This window comes from Nesoenas mayeri, assembly GCF_963082525.1.
Source record: "Nesoenas mayeri genome assembly, chromosome: 3".
Classification (NCBI taxonomy): domain Eukaryota; kingdom Metazoa; phylum Chordata; class Aves; order Columbiformes; family Columbidae; genus Nesoenas; species Nesoenas mayeri.
Genome location: NC_137544.1, coordinates 15855104 through 15876416, shown reverse-complemented (window position 1 = coordinate 15876416; position 21313 = coordinate 15855104). Strand labels below are relative to the sequence as shown.

The window sequence follows — 21313 nt, the reverse complement described above, 5'->3', positions numbered from 1 at the left end:
CTTCAGTGTTGCACAGTCCACACTTACACTACACAGTTATTCTCGAGGACGTCAAAAGGAATTCGTACACACAACCAGGGTACATGAGAGGTACCCTCAGCGCCATGCCACAGAGTCTCAGTTTTGGCAGGCTTCAATTCTTTGCTTACATTATTTCTGGCACTTTGATCCGAAAAAAACCCCAAGTATACAGAACACAAAAATGGTACTTATGCCTTTAAGGGCTCAAAAAAACCTAGCCCAATTCCCACGTAGTGAAACACAGTCTGTTTCAGAGGGGGCTAAACCTGAGCAGCATGGAAGTGAGTTAATATTTTCATCAGCAAGGTCCTGCAAGGTCCAGCAACAGTCTTGTTGCTACGTAAGGTACAAAATGCCCACCACCTCAGCAGGGATCCATATTTAAGTGTTCATCTTAATAAAAAAAAAAGGATACATTCTTAACTGAAGTTGGCAGAAGAGACAAGATAAGTTTTAACTCATTAGAAATCTCAAACTCACTTATGTACAATCTTGAATTTGAGCTGCTAGCGTGAATCGAAGTCCAAGTGACTCTGTCTTCACTACTACCTCTCTCCAAAATGAAGATAATGGAGTTTGCAACATAGGCATTCTCTGGATCAAGAATTTTGTCCTGGGCCATCCTAGCAGCCCTAATTTTTACTTCATCTTTTTCAGTCTGCTTTCTCAAAAGGACGTAGGTGTCACATACTAGTTAAGAACTAAGCAAGTTGGATCAAAGAGGGCAGATTAGGGCAATTACAACTAGAGGTACAGCCAAAGCGCGTGTGCACACGGAAGCACCATTTTGTAAAATATTTTCACTCCTAAGGTAGGATCTGGAAACTCTGGTTGAAAGTGACCCTCCGTTTTCACCTCTAAGCATAACAATATGAGACATAGCAAATCTGAGAACAGTCACAAAAAGCATTCAAATCTCTGCACTTAGTAATCTACACTTAAAGCCAAAGTATTCCATCCGAGGGAAGGCACAATAAGTGCTGTATCTAAAAGCAGGAAAGATCAAATAGTTGTGAACACTTGTAAAAATTTGTAAATTTGCTGTAAAGAAATTTTTCCTAGCTCTTGAATACAAGCTCTAACTCATCTGGGACTCAGCCGAGACAAAAGGCCAAAATTTCTACTCTTATGAAACAAAAACTTCAGATATTTGAAAGGGTAAAAGAGGTCAGTCGCTCAATAGACAGCACAGCAGTTCCTAACTGCACAGGCTCTGATTTAATACAGATGCAAAGGAAACAATGACACTAAACAACAAGTAACCATTTTTTCCTAACTCATAAGGAGGAAAAGTGCACTTAATTTGTATCACCTAAACAGAAAAAAAAAGACCACAGCTTGGGGTAACACAAGCTTTCCCTTTTGAACTTACTAAGACATTAAAATATCTAACATACCTGAATTTGGATACAGGCAGACATCATTGATATCATATTCTGGCTCCATTGAAGTAAATATCTTCCCCTGAAATTGTAGGAAGAAAAGCTATTCTAAGGAATTTGAAACAATATAATATACTTAAATTTAATAAATCTAAACATTAAGAATAGCCATTATAGAAGCTAAAAAACATGACAGAATAAAGACTGAACAGATTTTGCAGAACAATAAAGTACCTGAATATAACACAAGGAACGCAATATTGTATTTTGTCTCTGATCCTACCTCTTGTAAAGAAGTGTAGCCTACTGGTTATTGAAGACACAGCAACGTACAGTGGCACTTCTAATCTCTCAGCTCACACTTCTGTGTTGAAAATATGTGTGTCACATCTGCTTTATTTTATGCAAAAAGAGGGGTGAGGTCTATAAGTTCCTGGCACACGGCTAGCATAATCCCCCTTTTGTTTAAGTCTGAACATGGTAGTTTTAAATAATTTTATTTTGGTAAGTATTATTAGCTGAAATTATGAATTGGGAGTGTAATTTTATTCTGGAGCTTGGTTCCTCCACCCTGCTTGTGTCTACATAAAATCAAATATAGCTCAGCACTTCATCTGCAATTTATAAGCTCAGTATTGAAGAGGTTTAAACATAAAACTAGTAAAAGCATCCAGTGGCATCTAGCTTAGCTCAGAATTGAAGTTATAAAGGTTGTTTAAGAAAAAGGTAAAAGCAGGAAACAATATTCTCAAAAAAAAAAGAACTGGAACAGAGTCTGAAAAACCCAGACAAAATACAGGTGCTCTTATAAGCCAACACACAAGACAGCCAGTAAAGGAAGAGTCTCTAAGAACTGGGCCACAGAATCTGAAGCATGAGAGTACATGTCTACACAGTTCTAAATGAAGGACAGGAACAGAGCAAATTTTCATCCTATTCCTCCTTTTTCTTTCCCTGCAGCAATCCCACCTACCTTTCTGGGCCCGTCCTTTCCCTCCCAGTTACATGCTGTTACCCCACCCACCTCTGGTCTCTCCCCGATGATTAATATGAGTCCTCCCCACCCCGGTCTCAGCAGACAAAGCCTCCCGCTCCCCACCCCAAGGCACGTCTCAGCATGGGGCTATTCTGGTATCAAAGCCATATGCTCTCCACCCCGCAGTCTGCCTCTGCACTTGGGTCCCAGCCAGAGATAGTCAGGAACCAACATCTGGCAGAGGTGGAGCCAGCTGGAACATAACTCTAGGAAAGAGTCCAAAGCTATCTCTGCCCTCCAGCAGTGAGACACCCTCCCTTCTCCCACTGCAGAGGCCACCTGACAAACCTGACAGCATTTCATTCTCTATAAAGGGAATATATATACCTAGGAAAAAACAGAGAGAGGCCACTGCAGATGTTTCAAATAATATCCAATAATTTCTCTGCCCTTCTAAACAATAAAAAAATAACTGCAGAGGAGCCTACAAAAAACTGCTCGCGATCAGAGAAAAAATAAAGGAGGCTGTTGAAAGTTCATGAAGAAGCGCAACAATAGAGAAATGACTGCCTGAAATAGTCAGAAAAAAGCGTCTCTAAACTAGTGTAACTGCTCTTGATAGGTTTCACTATAAAGCTAGAAAACCATAGATGGAGCATGTTTTTTAGAAGTAATACAATGAGTAAAGTTAGCACCTCAAACCAAGTTAGAGTAGCATTACTATGAACCTATTTGGTAATTATTTCGTGCAAACTTCATTGATGGAAAGGTAAAAACAGCTTAATATAATGAAAGAAAGTCTTACGAAACTTGAAAGATTTCAACTTCACTTAGAGGTGCAAAAGGCAGGGACAAAGCCGTTGCCTATTGCAACATAATCCATTAATACAGCATAGTACACCCTGTTATTTGGACCTAGGCACAGTAACTGCTTCAGTATTCAAATAAGCTCTGAAAATAAGCAGTACCTGAATTTAATAGGTCCTAAACTAACTGATCTACCTTTAAAGTTAGTTTTTGAGCAGGGAATTGGAACGCTTTCTCTGATTAAAAATCATAACTGGATGTGTTCAAGCACACTGTGAGAAATACACAAACCAGGGCAATGGTTAAGATACTACTTTTCACGTTTAAATCCTTCTACTGAAAGAAGCATCGTGGGCAGACATGTACAAACAGCTAAAAAAATATACGTAAGACTATATCTTTATACCTGACAGGCTGTTGAATACCTTCCCAGATGTTGGTGTGTTTAGTCAGACAGGACAAAATGCTATGTAAATCAGAAGACGTTAAAAACCCAACTTCCTACAGTGAATTTTAGATTTATTATTTGAGCTTCACAAAAAAAAAAAAAAAAAAGAAAAATTAAAACATTTGAATGAAGCAACATAAGAATACTCACTGTATCTTTGTTCCACATTTTTATGATTCGTGAGTCTGCGGAGATAATTAAATCCAACTGACGCTGAAACTGAATTGACTTAATAGGCAGGCCATAGTGGTGATCTTTGACTATTAATGGATTACTAGACCGGAGATCATATAATAAAACCTTGAAGAGTATGAGACAGATTAAACTTACGATATTATAAGATCAAGAAGTCATGCGTACCAGATCTTAACTAAAGACTTAGTGATGCTTGATATTTTTTACTTGAATATATGGACAGGATTTAAATAACAGAAATAATTTCAAATTCTGGAAAAAGTGTATTAAGTGAGCCCAGTTTATTTTGACAATATGGAGAGTGTTTCAAGAAGATGGACGCAATATGTTACAATTACAGAAAAATTTACAAATGGTGTAACAAGTTATCAGGTTTTAGTAACCTTTTTATAAACGCTCTGTTCCCTCTACCTGCTGTACAAAATTGAGATTATAGTTGACACTTGGTGGTTGCAGAGATCCAGTGATTTCAAAATGGGTCCAACTTTTTGAAACACCCTGTATTTTAACCTCAGAATGCTTCAGTCTAGAAAAATTAGGAACAAGTTTAAGAGCTCATCATCTTTCTAAAGTCTTTTAAATTTCTGTTGAAACAAACCACTTTTAAGGCTCTTAATTACTCATCTCTCACTTTCAGATTCTTGTGCTGTTCATACAAGATTTCAATTTTCAGACTCCCACATTCAGTGAACATCAATTCCACTCAGTTAAACACCACAGAATGTAATATTTTATTTTAAGTAGAGAGTACATGCCCTGTCTTCCAGAAACCTGGATTTTTATCTCCAAAGTTTCCTATGGAACTTGGGAACACCTTACATCTTTCACAAGTAAAGTGTAAGTATTAATAATTTTTGAAAAAAAAATTACCAGTTTGTTTAATTAAAAAATACAATCTCCAATAAAACTTGTCTAACACGTATACTATCATTAGCCCAAATACAACTCTTACATATGTATCTGCTCTTGAACAAACTGCAGTTTTCCAAACCCAACAAAATACTGATGAAGGCAGAAAAAAATCTCCACTCCACAAATATGATGGTAACAACAAAAAAATGAATCTAAATGATCCCTTACAGAAAAATAAGGCAGTAAAAATCATAGCTGAAAGAGAATCACTTCTGCTTTCTTAGCCACAATCAAGGGACAGCATACGAGACATGGAGATGGTACTGATAGTCTCAAAAAGCAACCATTTGCTGCATACATGACTCTTAAGTCATGAGCAAACTGCAGAATTTGAAGTTACAAAGTAAGTACGTTATGACGATTTTAAGTGGTCCCCACAGTTTTCAGAAGAGTATGACCATTTGACAAAATCAGCTAGCAATTTAAGAATTACTATTACTACACTATACATATAATTTATGCTCTTATAAATACTTTTATTAATATGTATTTACATCATAATAAGTGTACTCAATGTACAATAGACCTGGCCTGGCAATTGCAAGAACAGGATCTCCTAAGAACTGTTGTATACGAACTTTACCTGCCCTGTAGATGTTCCAACAGCCATGTTCAAAGCACCATCAAATTTCAGTGCTGAAATGGATGGCAAACTGTCTATCCTGCAAAGCACAATGCTTACAGTTAGATATTATTCTAATAAGGGCTGCAAATAATTTTTTCAGTGTTAAAAATCATGAAAGTAAACTAGTTTACAGATATCACTCAGAAATACTACTTCAAAAAGTTGTATTGTTTACATTCACAACTTGTGTTTGTATAGAAAATCAGCCACTACTGCTCAGACCGATAACTAAGACACTCCTCTATGACTAAGAAAACCATTCACTCACAATGAGAAGACAACCAGACAGATCATTTTAATGAAAAGTGGGATTTATTTCTAAAAGTAAAACTACTGAAAAAACAGAACACCCTTTGACAAGGCAGCTTTTACTCACTCTGTGTCTGCTGTCACACTGCTCAAAGCACAGTCCAACAGCCCAACTCGATTTCTAGTTCGAGGATCCCAGCATTCCACTTTACCCTAAACAGTTTAGAAAATACCTTTCAACTTTACGCAACAGATATCTGGTATTCTGAAAGTGTTTGAATAAAATTATGAATTATTTCATCTATGACTGATGAATCAAATTTCCTAGGTTGACATGAGTTGTTCTGATAATGGCATATAAGCTCCACATATTTCATTCATATTTTCAAAAAATGTGATCTAAATTAAAATAATTAACACCAAATTTCTGAAGATTAATAGGGTAAAATTGCCAGCTAATTACTACAAATGGCTACACTATAAAGCAAGATAATATTATTTTCTCTTCCACCTGCAAAATCTCAAGTATTTTAGCAACCAAGGTAGGTCAGAAATATTATCTGCACTATGCTCTAAAAAGTCATCTTGTTAAACAGATCTACACTTGAAACAGCAAATGAGATGAAATTAATTAATTAGGCTCTTGTCATGATTTTTTCCTATTCTCATGCAAAATAACATAAAAAAAAGAAACAAGCACTACTGCCCTTTTTATAAAAGGAATGCAAATATTTACCTCAGCCGTCCCCATGGCAAACAAGAAGTGTACAGGATTTATGTCACAGACATTACTCTCTCTAAAACAGAAAAAGAAGTTTAATGACTTCAAAATAATTTAACACATGAACAACTAAAAAGACTCCTGTGATCATGTAAACTATTGCTCAGCCTGGAAAAGCAAAAGCTGGAGGGAGGGATAGATGGCCACCTAACAGCAGCTTCCCATACTTAAAAGGAGCTTACCAAAAATTTGGAGCTATCAGAGACAGTGCTAATTACTTAAAAAAAGTCAGGTTCCAACTGGATGTATGGATAATATTTTTATGCCATGTAGATAATTAAGCATTGAACAGGTTGCCCATAGAGGCCGTGGAATTTCTTTCCTTGGAGTTTTCACAACCGTGTGCAAAAATTCATCCGAATTCAGTGTGACCGTGCCCGGAGCAGGAGGTTGAGCTCTAAGGTTCTTTCCAACTGGAACAATTCTGCATTTCTCTGCCCACACCCACCACCAAGCCTTTCCTTATCACTCTGCTCCTCTATATTCTTCAACACCTCAATTATATCAAAAGGTGTTCCCGATGACTTCCATTCTGAAGCTTACATATTGAACGTATCCTGGTGAATTATTTCTTTTCCTTCCCTAAGCATCTCGTTTCTCAACAGGGCATCCAGCAGCCCTGTATTTCTCCAACAATTCTTCCAAAGTACAAATATTTCTCTTTAAACCACTCATCCTGGTGCTTTCCAACTTCCTCCATTCAAAGTCCTCCACCTCTAATTCTATAACTCATTCAATTCCCCTACCCTCACAACCTTCTCACGACTTCAAGTATCATCTCCCCAATTCAGATTTTACATAAGACGCTTAATATTCCTGCTCCAGGATATTCCCCCCCCACCTTTTTTTTTTTCTACTGCTCAGTTTCTGTAGTTATTCCTGCCCAAATATTCCTTCATCCATTAAACTCTCCTACCCACTGAGCACCAGCTGTTGCCCACCAACTAGCCCCTTCATCTAGTCAAGTCTGTCACTCTCATCTGCTTCTTCGTAAAAGAAGCCCAGCTCCTGCTCTGGTAGGATTTTCAAAAGAATCAAACACACACTGCAAATATAAAAATTCTCCTTGGGCTTCTCCAAGAGCAGAAGGACAAAGACATGCCTGGGAAATTACATACCCTGTGGGTAGATCTCTATATGCTGGCTAAATTGAGCAATAATGTCAAAGTTTTAATGAAATGCTCTTAAGATCAAGTTATATAATACCTACTACAAGTCTCCATTAAGCAATTTTAAAATATCCCCAAAAGAAAACTCAATTAAAACATAAAAACTAGAACAAAGCATTACAGAACACAAAATAAGGCTTAGGTTCAGCATATGTTCCGTTTTAGCTCTATAAGGCGTTTGGGCAGCTCCAGCAGTGAGGGTGAGCACACTGGTCGTTTGCTTCCACCTGGTGGAAGGAAGGCAGATGGGTGCCATGCATTACAGATAACTTACGAGGCATCAGTCTGCAGGGAGTTGAGAAACCTTCCTTGTTCCAGGTTTAGCCTGTATACTTCAGAACTACAAAGGAAAAAAAACAAAGTTACTCCTTTCTGTCACAAATACTGAAACATACAGTTATAAGTTAATAGGAGTCATAAGGAATCTTGCTGACAGCCTAATTTTACCAAATTTTCAGACTTCACATTCTAAACTATAAGACTCATCTATCCTTTGGTGTTAAAAAATACAGAGAAAAATGTTTATGTTCACCAAAGATATTTATTACACTGTAATATCATACCAATTACCCTTTTTTCAGGGAAAAGATGTATTAATTCCATTCTTAAGTTCTTCTAATTTCCTTTGATTTACGTTACATCTTAAGTTGCTAGTTATTTTGTTTGAAGCCCTAAAGACTTGGTTTTATTTTTAACATATCTTCTCACAAACTTAATTAATTATGTGATTTGACTCACACTTTAACTGCAACAAAACACCAACCAGGATAGAAAATTATTTAATACTCCTTACTTAGATGCTAGTCACTTTTCAAAACAGTACATTGAATTGCAATTTTTACAACAAACTTGCAAATATATCATGTACCTGGTTTAAGAATCAAAGAAAAAAGTATTCAAACAGTACAGGGACCTGAATTAATCTTAGTCTTCCCACATCTTTCACTCTTCACAAACTGTCTCCATTATTCATTTGGAAGGAATTGCCACTTCCCCCAATTTCTTAACTTCTCTTGAATTTTAATGTTCATTTTATTATTGGAAAACACTGATAACAAAAATGAAACAGAAAAACCCACTTATTCAATACCTTGCTCCTACAAAGTACAGGTCACACGACGGATAGTGATACGAGAAATCTCTACCAAATTTTGGTATTCTTGTCTTGTAGTAATGGCCATGTTGGGAATGAAACTCCACAAACCTGCCACACTCCAAGAAGACAATCTGAAAATAAAACAGAAAGCACTGAAACACGCAGAAGCAGACAAGAGTCTCCTCAACTTGTCTTACAGCAGAAACTCCAGTGTTTTTTTAAAAGCTCACACAGGTCTATCACAACTCTTTTAAACCATTTCTGTGACAATGATGGAACCGACTTGTGCTTCATCACTCTCACTAGTCACAGCAAAGAGCTTTATTAAAAAAGATTTAATGAATATTCACAAGAGTATAGTATAGAGGTCATATAGTCACCCCAGTGTTATGCTGCACCAAAATTAACATCTGTACTTCTTCCAGACATCAGAGTCAATGATTTCTTCCAGGTGCAATGCCATGCAGACATCAATATGTTCATAGGTACTAAGCACTTGTACCATACATCCTGATGCACAGCAGCATTCCTATAAATGACACCAACAATCTTTGTGCATTTTTTTGTTGTTTGCCAACTGAATAAGTACATTGTTTCTTTCTGAAACTTAGACAAACATCTTGGTCCTGGAAGAGCCCACAGGGAGATACTAGTAGAAGGTTAGATCTATCCTAGTAAATAAAATAGATTAGAAAAGTGCTAGTTCAGTTTAGTTTAGAGTATGTATAGTCCATACATCTTCTAAAAGTAGAAGATAATGAACATTTAAAATTTCCTACTGCTGGACTACACTGTTAGCAACACAAATAAGGATGAGAAGCTCAGGAAAAGCAAAGTACAGAAAATATTTTGAATCTGTCATCTTTAATTATATATCTGTATATTCTTCCCTTACAAGACACAGAGAAAGTATTGACCTGGGCTAGTATTTAATGCCTACTCATCACTAAGTCCTCCCCTACTTATGATTTTTCTGATATCAGAAACCCTAGTGTTTCAACTTTTATTCATGGACTTGCTCCTCTTGGTCCAAGACCAAGCAGAGTATCATTTTTCACAAGTGTAACTACAATTTCATAAGAGATTGCAGATGCAGCTGCATAGGTGATGTTATACGATGTTTTTCATATATACTTCAATCAATCCTTTGTGTGCCTAATGTCTTTATGCTTTTAACTGGAGGTTTACAACAAGAAAAGCTCTTAACTTATCTGTTTGAAACAAGGCTCAGATTAAATCTTTTCTGTATTATCATTGCAAAAAAAAAAATGTCTGTATCTTCATCTAGTACAGAAGCTGAGAAGAATACAAAATTAAATTGTATTTAATTTAAAACTATCGGTATCATATTCTCTTAGTTCACTATCAGTAAGCCATCAAAAACCTGTTACCAGGAAGAAAGATGCAGTTTGCTTTCAATCAGAGAAGCAAAATTTCTTCTCACCCACTCTAAAAAGATTTTAGAAAGTTTTTGATAGTTGCCAAAAACAACCAAATATTCTGCAAGTGGTTGCCTTACCGCTAATAATTTTCTACTTTAAGAAAAATTTCTACAATATTGGACTTGAAGATCTTTGTGCCCTCTCTCATTAGCAGTGGATACAACTCACTGTAAATCAAGTTTGCCTTTCCTTCATACTAATTAAATTTTGGTCACTACCAGAAAACTACAACCTCAGGGTGGCAAAAACATAGCCACCAGTGTGTGGCAAAAATACTGAGCAGAAATACACGTCTTTTTGCAAAAGGCTGCAGAAAGATACTACTCTCTCCTTAGTCTAAAACATAGACCAAGTCTAAAACTTTTAAGCCTAAAACATAAGAGAGCACAAAAGTGTAGCTAGCCTTATGGATACCAACAGGAATGAAAACCAACAGCGTGTTATCACTGTGAAAATGCAAATAAGCTTCAAAAGACGACCTTATGAGATGGTGGGAAAGGACTGAGGAGAAGCTGTTTACCCTGCGCTGCTAAAGCCTGAGGCAGCGTCTAGTGAGGGACAGTGAGAGCATCGAGAGGGCTGCCCAGACAAGGGGCAGAACACAAAACGTATAAAGAAAGGTTGGAAGAATCTTCGCTTGTTTAGTCAGGCAAAGAGCAGCACCCTGTAGGACAACCTAAGAGCAGCCAGCAACTGAACTACAGTTACGAAAATAGCAAGAGTCAAACTTTGCAGAAGCAACAGCGAAAATTTCAGATTTTCTGGGGCAGGTTGGATAGGAAGGAAAAAGTATTTTTAAAGAGGTAGTGCAGCATTGCAACAATTTATTCAGTGAATTTGTGGAAACTCCATGCTTCCAGTTTTTGACTGTCCTGTTCAAGCACTACATGATACATGAAGGTCCCCTTTCAATCAATATTTTTATGATGCTAAGCATTTCAAGTATAATTTCTCAGATATTGTTACCCCTTTCTAACACATTCAAAATATTACGACAGCTACCTGAAATTAGTTTTCTTTCTAACGATTTGGTAAGGCTTAGAAAAACAAAATTGAGAAGTTGTATTGAATTGTGAAAGTAGGGCTTGAGTCTGAAACACAGTACCAATTTCAGCTGAAAACACACACAAACCTTACTGTTCGTAACCAGTCAGAAACACATAGGCAGACACATGTTGCTCAGCCTCTCAAATAACTGGTTGGTCTGTACAACCAGAAGCATTCCCCCATAGCCAGAGAAGCTAGAGGCAACTGTACTGTATCAGTCACCTTCTGCTACTTGAATTCATGCACATTATTGGAAATCTCAGAGGGGAAAAAAATCAAAAATACTTAAGCTAGAAGGATCAAATATAAACGTTTATTAAAACAAAGCCACACTGGAAACACTAAGGTCTGTTCTCAGAAAACAAAAATAAAATAAAAAAAGGCTTGTCCTAATGAAATCAGAAAAATTGTATGCTTAAATTTCATGTTTAATTTTGAACATAAAACCTTGATGAATCAGCAAAGTGAAGTTTACAGAAAGAGGTAATGTCTTTTCTTACAGCAGCTTCTGCAGCTGGAAAAAACATATAAGCTCTGAAGCATATAAACACTTTTCCAACTGTTAAACAGAATTAGAAGCAGTGACCATATTGGGCTTGAAAAAGGGCTGATGGTCCTAAGAACTCAACCATTTCCTATAGGTACAGCACTTCGTTCAAGAAAAAAAGGCATTCTTTCTCTCCACATTTTTTGCCTCATCCATGTGCTTATAATCATCATGGCTACAACAATCCTGACAAATCAGACTATTAACTTACACCATTTTTGAGAGATGGGATAGCTATAGGTATCTGTGTCTCACTGGTCACAAGGGATTGTGACTACATGTTATTCTAGAAAGAATACCTAATTCCATTTTTCGCATTATTTTGTTTGTAGGATAGATCACTATTTAGAGTTTTTCTCTCCTACAGACAAAACACTTTTGAAGTGGTAAGGCAAATTGTAATACAAAGAGACAAAGAAAACAAATAATATTTATCCTGTTTGCTTTATTAAAAAAACTATTATGTTCCAAAAGTTGTGTTGATTGACTGCCTTTACTATATATGAAAATACATTTTAATATACATATTAAACAATTTTTTTCATTTATATATTGAAAACATTAAACGTACCTTTGAGTAATCATCTGATAAAATCTCAAACGTAACCACTAGAGGAAAGAGCAAGAGAATGTTAAGTCAACTAAGTAAGCAAACGTATTTGGAAACATTGGCATGAATCCTGAAAACATTTACACTCATGCTAAACTATAGTCATATAAGTATTCCCCACAGCTGTCAATGCATAATGCAAGCACTGTGATAAAATCTTTAATTATATAACCTTATTTGCAAAGTAGTAAGTAGTTTTTTTAAAACTTTAGAAATGTATGAAGCATCTTGTAATCTTCTTGTATACTTGACATGTTCATCAACACAATGCTCAACACTGTATCTATTGGCTCAGGGAAGGTCTAATCAAATAGTTTTCAGTGAGTGTTTGGTCCATGGACCTTTGGTAATCTGTCAAAAATAACAAAAACTGACTTACATTTGGGCATACTACATACAAACCCACATGTGTGATCATTCTAAAGAGTCAACACTTCCACAGAAAAAGTTCCAGGGCTCAAAAAAACAAACCAAAAAACCCACAAACAAACCAACCAAAACAAAAACAACAAAAAAATCAAAGTTGAAAGCTATTACTATGCAACACTGCAATGTATTAAACTTCACCTAGTTTTAAATGAGCTGGGTTGGGAACATTAGGGAGTAGTTGTTTCAGCTAAACTGGTTCCATTTAAATTAGGTAGCTCATTTAAAGTTACCTGAAGTGACTCTATGCTACATTTCAAATTAAATATACTTTTGCAATCTAGTAAATGCCAGCTAAAAAAAAATGTTTACCTTAAGCTCTAATTACCAGCAAGCATTTACTATTAAAATGATCACCACTCTTTTAATAAAGCAGGTCTTGCTCTTGCCGTACCTTCCTCACCCCAGTCTCTCTGAAGCCGTAGCCATAACACCTGTCCTCTTGCCACATTGTAGTTCCATGTCCCTTCACCCCACATGACTCCTTGTAATCTTGAGGCCTAGGGTAGAGTAAAACCAATAGGCTCTTCTGCCCTTTTCCTGACCTCATTTGGTAGTTCTCAATTTTTACTTTTTCACATCATTTTCAGACACAACACAGACCAGTTTAATTCTTCCATAATGATTTAGGACTTCTGCCAATCTATGCTCATCCCCTCACTGTTTTGATCACCCCTGTATCCCAGTTTTCAGCTGTCAGGCTTCTAACAAAAAACAAAACCAAACAAAACCACAAAATGCTGGTCCCCAACTCTATGCACCCTAAAACTCAGAGCCACAGCAGCTCTGACCTCCTCCCCTACTCTAACTGCCAGCAGATTCACCCTTTCCCATTGTCTAGATGGCTCCTTGCTCTCCTCATCATAGTTGTTCTCCCTCTAAATTAGTAGCAAACAAGGTGTAAGCAGGGCCTTAGCCATGCTACCATCTATCCCCAAGTACCTTGTTTCCACAAAAACAAATAAAAACACCAAACCAAACAAACAAACCTACCCTCAGGGAATTATCTTTACCCTGTAACTCACTTACTGAGCTTGGGGTTAAGTGAGAAAACCATCAGTATGGACAGTGCAACTACAGTGCTTCCTCCTGCCTCCCCAGAAGGGGACAGAAGAGAGATCCGGCACTACCCATCCACTGTACCTGCTTCGCATTTCCCAAACACCCAAGCCCCGCGCCTACTAGCTCAATGTATATCTTACATTCCTCACGCCGCTCCAAGAGAGAAAAGAACATTGACAGAGAATGAAAAGGGAAAAATACAGATAAAGAGTAGGTGACATTTTACTCTAGATTCTTGTTCCCCCAAAGAACACTCTGTCCCGTTAGCACAGGGAGGAACATTTCTACTCAAGTCCAATCCAAATTATGTATGGAAGATATCTTGTACTAACAGCCGTAGCTTATACTAACCTTCAGAATCTAAGCATCTTTCAAATTTCTGGGATAACTGATAGGTATCGTAACAGCGGACCCTTGGCTTGTAGGTTCCTGAAAGAATAATTTGATCTTCAATAAAAAAATTAAACAAAAAGCTAACATTAAAGCATTTTTTAAAACATACATCTTACATACACAGGTTTTACTGCATTTCAACCATAAGTATTCTGAACTTATCAAAGTTGCTGTGACCAGAAAAACATGTCTCTTAGTAACATAACCTTATGGCCTGTTTTTTGCCTTGGCTGCCTGGAAGCACCCAGCTTGTGTGTAGGTTCTGCTGAATTTAGTACCTTCCAGTAAGTCTGAGAGACCAAGTTTCATTATGCTGTTAATGTCTACTAAAGTGTTCGTGTTTGGATCCTGCTTTGACAGCTACAAAATGTAGCATTATCCTCCATCCTTTAAACCAATAATCAAACAATGATGTTCAGAAGTTATTTAAAGCAAGTTTATGTACACACAATAACAACAACTAAGAACTTAGTTTTTAACTGTATTATAAACCCCCCCTGTGGCAGGGGGGTTGGACTAGACAATCTTCAAAGGTCCTTTCCAACCCAAACCATTCTATGATTCTAAGAACATCTGTATTGTAAAAAGAAGGGCTACTCAATACCACTCCAGAGACAGCCACTCTATGGCATCTTAAGAGTAAGTTTCCAAATGCAACATTTAAAAATGAACACTTATCAATTTTACCTGAAATAGTAACTCATTCTGCAATCAACAACATCTAGCACTTGTGGCCTCTACTACAGAGAGACATTTTGTTAACTCACCAACTGCCATAATATACTGTCCATCTCTTGATACCTTGATCTTTGTGCTAACTGTGGGCATTTCAAAGTCTTGAATAAGTTCAATTCTTCTACGGACATCTAGAAAAAAAAAATAAAATGTATAATTAACATATGTTATAAGCAGATTAATACAGACTGTTAACCATGAGGTGCAGGCTACCTCCATGCAAAATACATCACTACTGTAAGGTGGTAACTCTGTAACAAATTATTATAGATTGTAGTAGCAAATATGTATCACATATTTTACATAACTAAGATGTTGCGTGATATATTCCACCTTCCTGATAACTCTATGTATTTTTGGTTAGTTGAGATTCTTATATAAGATTTCCTATGGTATGTAAATAGCCATATTTCATTTTGGATAACAAGTTTAGACTAAAGTGAGAATGTTCCTGCACTCTAAGATGAGCATAATACACAAAAGAGTTTCTAGCTGGACTTTATAACAAGCTATGTGTGGAATTCACCTGTCATGTTTCGGTACAATCTACAACCCCAATATTTAATGTCTGAAATTTAATGCAGCATTAGTAATATTCAGTTTATACAAAGCCATGTAGAATGTTAAGAATAGCCTTCTAACCATAACTACTTATAGCGTCAGTTTTGTAGTTTTTAAGATACGAGCAGGCACAACTCCCTTGTATCAGTCAGTGAAGTGTCTCCTTCTGGACTCGCATGGTGTGTGTGTGCAGCCCAGTATTACTGTGATGGGAAAACTCACCCACATCTTTCTTCTGTAAAGCTCTTTTCTTCCTGTCTGAAAGCCACTGCAAGAAAATACATAAAGCAGCGTTGAGCTCATTCCTCCTGAAGGAACCACAGAATCGCCTGAAGTTAATCCATTTTGAAAGTATAAGGCATATGGGTAATGAACTATTTTTTTATTATTTTAAAGTTTTCACTGTTAAGTTTAATCACTCCACATGAAGAAAACTTACAAAGCAGTGTTTTTTTAAGGGTCTGTATAATAACACACCCACAGCCGGAGACGCACGCGTTCAAACCGCATTTTCAGTTTATAAGACACTTATAGCTGGTTTCAGTGACCGACCCCCGCCCTGAACACAAGCGCAGAGGCCGCGGGGGCAGCCCGGTGAGCTCAGGCCCGAAGCCTCCAACACGCGTTTCTCCTCAAGCCGCCGCGGGCCCCGCCGGGCGGCCCCGGCACCGGCACCGGCACCGGGACCAGCAGCGGGGGAGCTGGGCCGGCAGCGCGTCCCCCCGCCCGGGGCCTCCCTCCGCCGCTCACCTCCGGGAGGCTCCTGCCGGCGCTGAGGCTGTAGATCTTCACTTCGTTGAGGCTGGAGACCTGCATGGCCGCAGCAGCGCCCGCCTCTTCCTGGGCGGAGGGGAAGCGGAAGGCGGCTCGTTCCGCCCCAGCAGCCGGGCCGGCCGGGCCGGGCGGGGCGGTGGCTGCGGGCCCGCCCCTCTCACAGGGGAGGGCGGTGACCGGCTCTCCGTGCTGGGCAGAGCACTCGCGGTCAGTCGCTGAGGCTGGAGCTGCGCTTGCAGACAGGGTGGAAAAGTTTAATTTTCTACAGGAAAACCGCGTCTGTCGTCTGCGGAAAACAGTGAAGATTTGTTTGGTCAGAACCTTGCCAGCAAATGTGAAAAGACCCGTTTTTACCGCGTTGTACCGGCACTGTTTGAACAAAAACATGCAGAGTTCTCACTGTTCCTATTCTGACTTACAAGAGCAAGAAAAAGCACCAAGATAACACATATCTGATCTACGGGGTGTTTCGAAAGGATGGACTCGATTTCAAAGCAGTGATGATTTCAAATTGGGTCCACCTTTTTGAAACACCACGTCTTCAAGAAACAATGAAAATCACAACTAATTTCTTATCAGAACTGAATTCTTACCACAACAACGCGTAACTCCAGTACAAGATGCAAACTGAAGCTGTTTCAAGTAAGTCTTATGTATGGTATTCCCTAGACGACATATCTCAACAATGATTGATACCAATATCATGAGGAGAAAGGACTGTTCGAGTTCATATTAGCGTTATCGCTGAGATTCATGGGAGATCAACACACTTTGATACAGGTGTTTACGTGGGTGCTAGACATCCAAGCTCCCATTTCAGAGAGCTAAGGCTTCACTTGCTTAAATGTAGGTTGTCTAGAGGCACTTGAGATGCCGTAAGGTATCCAGGACATCCATCTGGGGCTGACACGAGACCTGTGGAAAAGCCATGCCCTTCTGCAGCGTGAGCTGGACACCAGGCACGATGTGCAAGGACATCTCAAGTGGCACTAGAAGCTCAGCCAGCTGAATCTCATTCCTAGCAAATGTGGCTGATGAAGCCTGAGGAGCAATGTGGCTCAGTAGCCACTTGGTGTCTTCTATGGGGTGAGCTCAGTTCCCTCTAGGTTACACAGTCTAATTACTTAGACCATGACTAGCTACAAATAGACATTTAAAGTTGAATTCGGTGACAAACAATGATAGGACAAGGGGTAATGGGTACAAACTGGAACACAAAAGGTTCCACTTAAATTTGGGAAGAAACTTCTTCTCAGCGAGTGTGACAGAACACGGGAACAGGCTGCCCAGGGAGGTTGTGGAGTCTCCTACTCTGAAGGCATTCAAGACCCGCCTGGACGCCTTCCTGTGTAACCTCATCTGGGTGTTCCCGCTCCGGCAGGGGGATTGGACTAGATGATCTTTCAAGGTCCCTTCCAATCCCTAACGTTCTGTGATCCTGTGATTCTGTGAATTCACTTGTCCACAAATAGAGGTCTTGTGCTATTCGGGATGCCCTTAGGAATCCCAGATGTCCGCAGAGGGTTGGTTGGTGTAATACAAGGTGTACAGAAGACAGGTATCATCCTGAAAAAGCAGCTGAAGGCCCAACAGGATGCTCCAGGGCACCTCAAGAGGCATTGGGCTGAATCAGGAGGACTGAGCCCACAAAGAATTCCTAGACATGTGAAACACTGGAGATTCTTACATGCAGGAGAATTATGTGACTTTCTTTAGGTGAGAATGCCCAAGGATTCCTAACCCTCTCATCCATTCTCCACATGCATTTAACTGACCATAGTGCAGAAGAAGAGGGTCTGGCTGCACAGCAGGAAACAGCATTGTATTTTGAATCACTTGAAATTAATTTTTTGTTCTTTTCGGTCAAATTCAGTTCTCAGGCAAAGTTGAAAAATCTGAGACTGGCCAGTCATACATTTAAGACTTCTTAGAAAATCAAGGGAGAAAAGATCAACTAGAATATGGACTACTAAAATTTCAGCCCAGATAATTTAAAAGCAGCCAAACCTGCTTCTTACCCTTACTACAGAGTTTAAAAAGTCAGGATCTGAATGAGGAAGAAGCTTTGGCAAAGCATTTTGCTTCCTGTATATAATGAAGCTTTGTTGCTTGTAGTAATTATATACTTTTAGATTTTCCATTCAAATATAGATGAGCAGGTAGATCTACTGACTGCAAATATGTGTCCTATAGGATGCTCTCAAGCAAGAACAAATAATTTTGCTTGCTTTTTCTTTCTTTTTCTAGTGTCAGAATTTGCTGCGTGCGTTACCTGGTGACAGACACGGTGCTGCAGTGTTCTGAAATAACGTGGTTATAAGCAAACTGAATGTAACCTCTGCTGATTTTAATGATTCACTAGACAGTGCCCCTTCAGTATGGACATACACATAATTATGTTAAGTACAAGTTTTCAGGTATATTCACATTAAAACAACATTTCACGTTCAGTGCACAAAAGTAAATAGAAACCATTTATCAGGAAGGTTCTGCTGCACTTTACACTGCAGAGAGAGTGAATAACCAATACTCTGTAGCATAATTAAAAAATAAATACACAGCAAAGGAACAGTGATAAAAAGTAGTTCGCACATTAATCTTAAAGGTACATGGAAAAATGTTTTGATTTAAATAATATTTTATTATCCATTATCAAGTTATTTAAGAGTTTCTTCACTGAAATATTTGAGATTATAATTTTAAATACATTGCTACAATGATAATAAAACACTTGCAGGACTAGGAAATAGGATTTAAAAGATTCTAAGCAGAGGGGGAAAAGCTCCACACACTACTAGAAAACTAAACAGGCAATGTATGTAAAAGATGTATAAATTGTTTTCTATAGAACTACAAACATAAGCTTTCGTATTAATATCAATGTCACTCCTTAGTAGTGACATCTGAAGAAGTACAAACGCAGGGAGAGGCAGTCACAGAAAAAATCTCCAAGCTGATGGATCAAAGAGAGCAGAAAGACACATGATGACCACGAGAGAATTAGGCAGCTCAGAGATCACACGGCACCCCTTGCAGAACTGGCCAGGGAAACGGAAGGGGAGACACGAGCTGTCACAGACCCCTCACCGCCAGAGTGGGCAGCCCACGCTCCTTCCCCCCTCCACATTCACTGCTCCTTCACCCAGCATAAATAAATGTATAACGGGGGAAAAAAAATATTTTAAAGTCACAGTAAAACCAGAAAATGTGATAACAGAAAGCATTTGATAGGACATTGCTTAGGCCTTGACATTGTGTTTCCTTGGTAATTTTCTATTAAAACAAAAAAAAATAAGTACCATAATATTTTCCACTTTAATAAAAGTAACCCAGGTAAATCAATCCATATGAGAAAATAAGAAATATAAAAGTGACATTGCTGCAATAAAAACGTTTAGGAAGGAAATAATGTGTATTGTAGAGTCCAGAAATGTGACCACTCTTCAGCCTGGTTTTTACCTCATTCACTGTAACATTCACGCATACAAACCATCATTTGCCACTGCAGCAAATCACATTGACTGCTAGCACTAGTGGCAACTGACTCAATTCTGAATTTAAGAAGCTTACAAGAACATAACATTTCTAAAATTAATCATGCAAAGTATTTCTGTGGCTTGAGACTGCAACAAGGATCCAATGCAAACTCTGTACTTGGTCTGAGATGGGGAAGAGCTGCCTTAGCTAGGTGATGAGGTTACTATACCTTTCCATCTATGAGTAGAAATGTGTGATGTGCATACTCAAACATCAGCTAATTCTGTTTCAGTATTAAAATGTATAGTCTAAAGAAACAAACAAACAAAAGGAAGATATACAATAATCACTATTTCTATGAATGCCATCATGCACATCAATATGTCAGGTTCTGAAAAGTCCTTTGTTGTGCCTTAGGGGACACCATGATTGAAAAGAACTAGAATAATCACAGTATGAACACTGAATGTTTAATTAGCCTAGAAAGGAAAAACCAACACAAGTAAGGAAAAAAAAGAGCAACCACAAACAACAACAACAAAAACCCCCAGACAAAACCACAAATAACCCATAGAGTGTTTATTTCAGCTACGAATCTTCTCAGTGTCTTTTTCTGGAGAGTTTTCAGTAGAAACTCTCCTCCTCCACACATGCTTTTTTATATATCACTTAGATATATGTCACTAAAAATGCTGGAAGAAGATGAATCCTTGGCTAATCTAAAGAGTCTATAAATTTAGAGTCTAAGACCTTCACCTTTGTGTTAGCTAACTAAAGCGTGATTTAGATGGAAGAGTCCAAGTCCAAGACTATGATTCAGAACTTCTCCTATCAGCTGCTTCTGCCTGGTGCTGGAGATACTTAAATCCATTCAGGGTCTTCACTTAGAATCAGAATGGTTTGAGTTGGAAGAAACCTTCAAAGCTCATCCAGTCCAACCCCTCTGCCATGGGCAGGGACATCTCTAACCAGATCATGTTGCTCAGAGCCCTGTCCAGTCTGGCCTTGGATGTTTCCAACGATGGGGCATTGACCACCTCTCTGGGCACCACCCTTGTAAAAAACTTCTTCCTTATATCTACCCTGAATCTCCCCTCTTTTAGTTTGAAACCGTTACCACATGTCATATCACAACAGGCCCTGCTAAAAAGTCTGTCCCCATCTTTCTTATAGGCCCCTTTTAAGTACTGAAAGGCTGAAATGACTCAGTGCACCTATAAACTGATGATTAGAAATAAGGTTTTTGGAGGTGTCAAGAGCTCTGCTTCTGTGCATGGCCAGACCTGCCTGGCCCAGGCAACTCAATTCCTCTCAGTTTAGGACAGATCATGTGGAAAACCAAGGGCATCCTTCTGTTTCATGTCTCGCGGGGCTTCATTTACATTTGATACACAGAAACATGAGCAAAAAATGCACTGTGTTTTGAAGAAAATAAAACACCAGTAAGAGCAGAGATTGCTTAGGTGCTGTATGACAGCATAGTGGTGAGACTATGCAAACGAGAACTGGATGCACCATGTACTCTCTATGAGGGGGTTAAATCCCTGCTTGCAGAAATGCCACTGAAAGGTAAGCACT

General features: G+C 38.5%; 1 protein-coding gene across 3 annotated transcripts in view; it reads right to left on the bottom strand.

Moving 5' to 3' along the window:
• Positions 1-16335, bottom strand: part of NOL10 (nucleolar protein 10) — a 50486-nt gene extending 34151 nt beyond the window's left edge. The window contains exons 1-12 of one of the 3 annotated variants that reach the window (XM_080342255.1): positions 16235-16335; positions 15707-15752; positions 14956-15054; positions 14147-14224; positions 12269-12306; positions 8656-8792; positions 7840-7905; positions 6352-6412; positions 5743-5828; positions 5325-5403; positions 3785-3934; positions 1419-1485 (exon numbers count right to left, since the gene is read on the bottom strand). In XM_080342255.1, the coding sequence (XP_080198381.1) occupies positions 1419-1485; positions 3785-3934; positions 5325-5403; positions 5743-5828; positions 6352-6412; positions 7840-7905; positions 8656-8792; positions 12269-12306; positions 14147-14224; positions 14956-15054; positions 15707-15752; positions 16235-16300 (973 nt within the window). In that variant the 5' untranslated portion in view covers positions 16301-16335. Of the gene's footprint in view, positions 1-1418; positions 1486-3784; positions 3935-5324; positions 5404-5742; positions 5829-6351; positions 6413-7839; positions 7906-8655; positions 8793-9041; positions 9157-12268; positions 12307-14146; positions 14225-14955; positions 15055-15706; positions 15753-16234 lie in introns of those variants that run through there. The other 2 variants (XM_080342256.1, XM_080342257.1) reach the window with 2 other exon arrangements.
• Positions 16336-21313: the final 4978 nt, after the last annotated feature.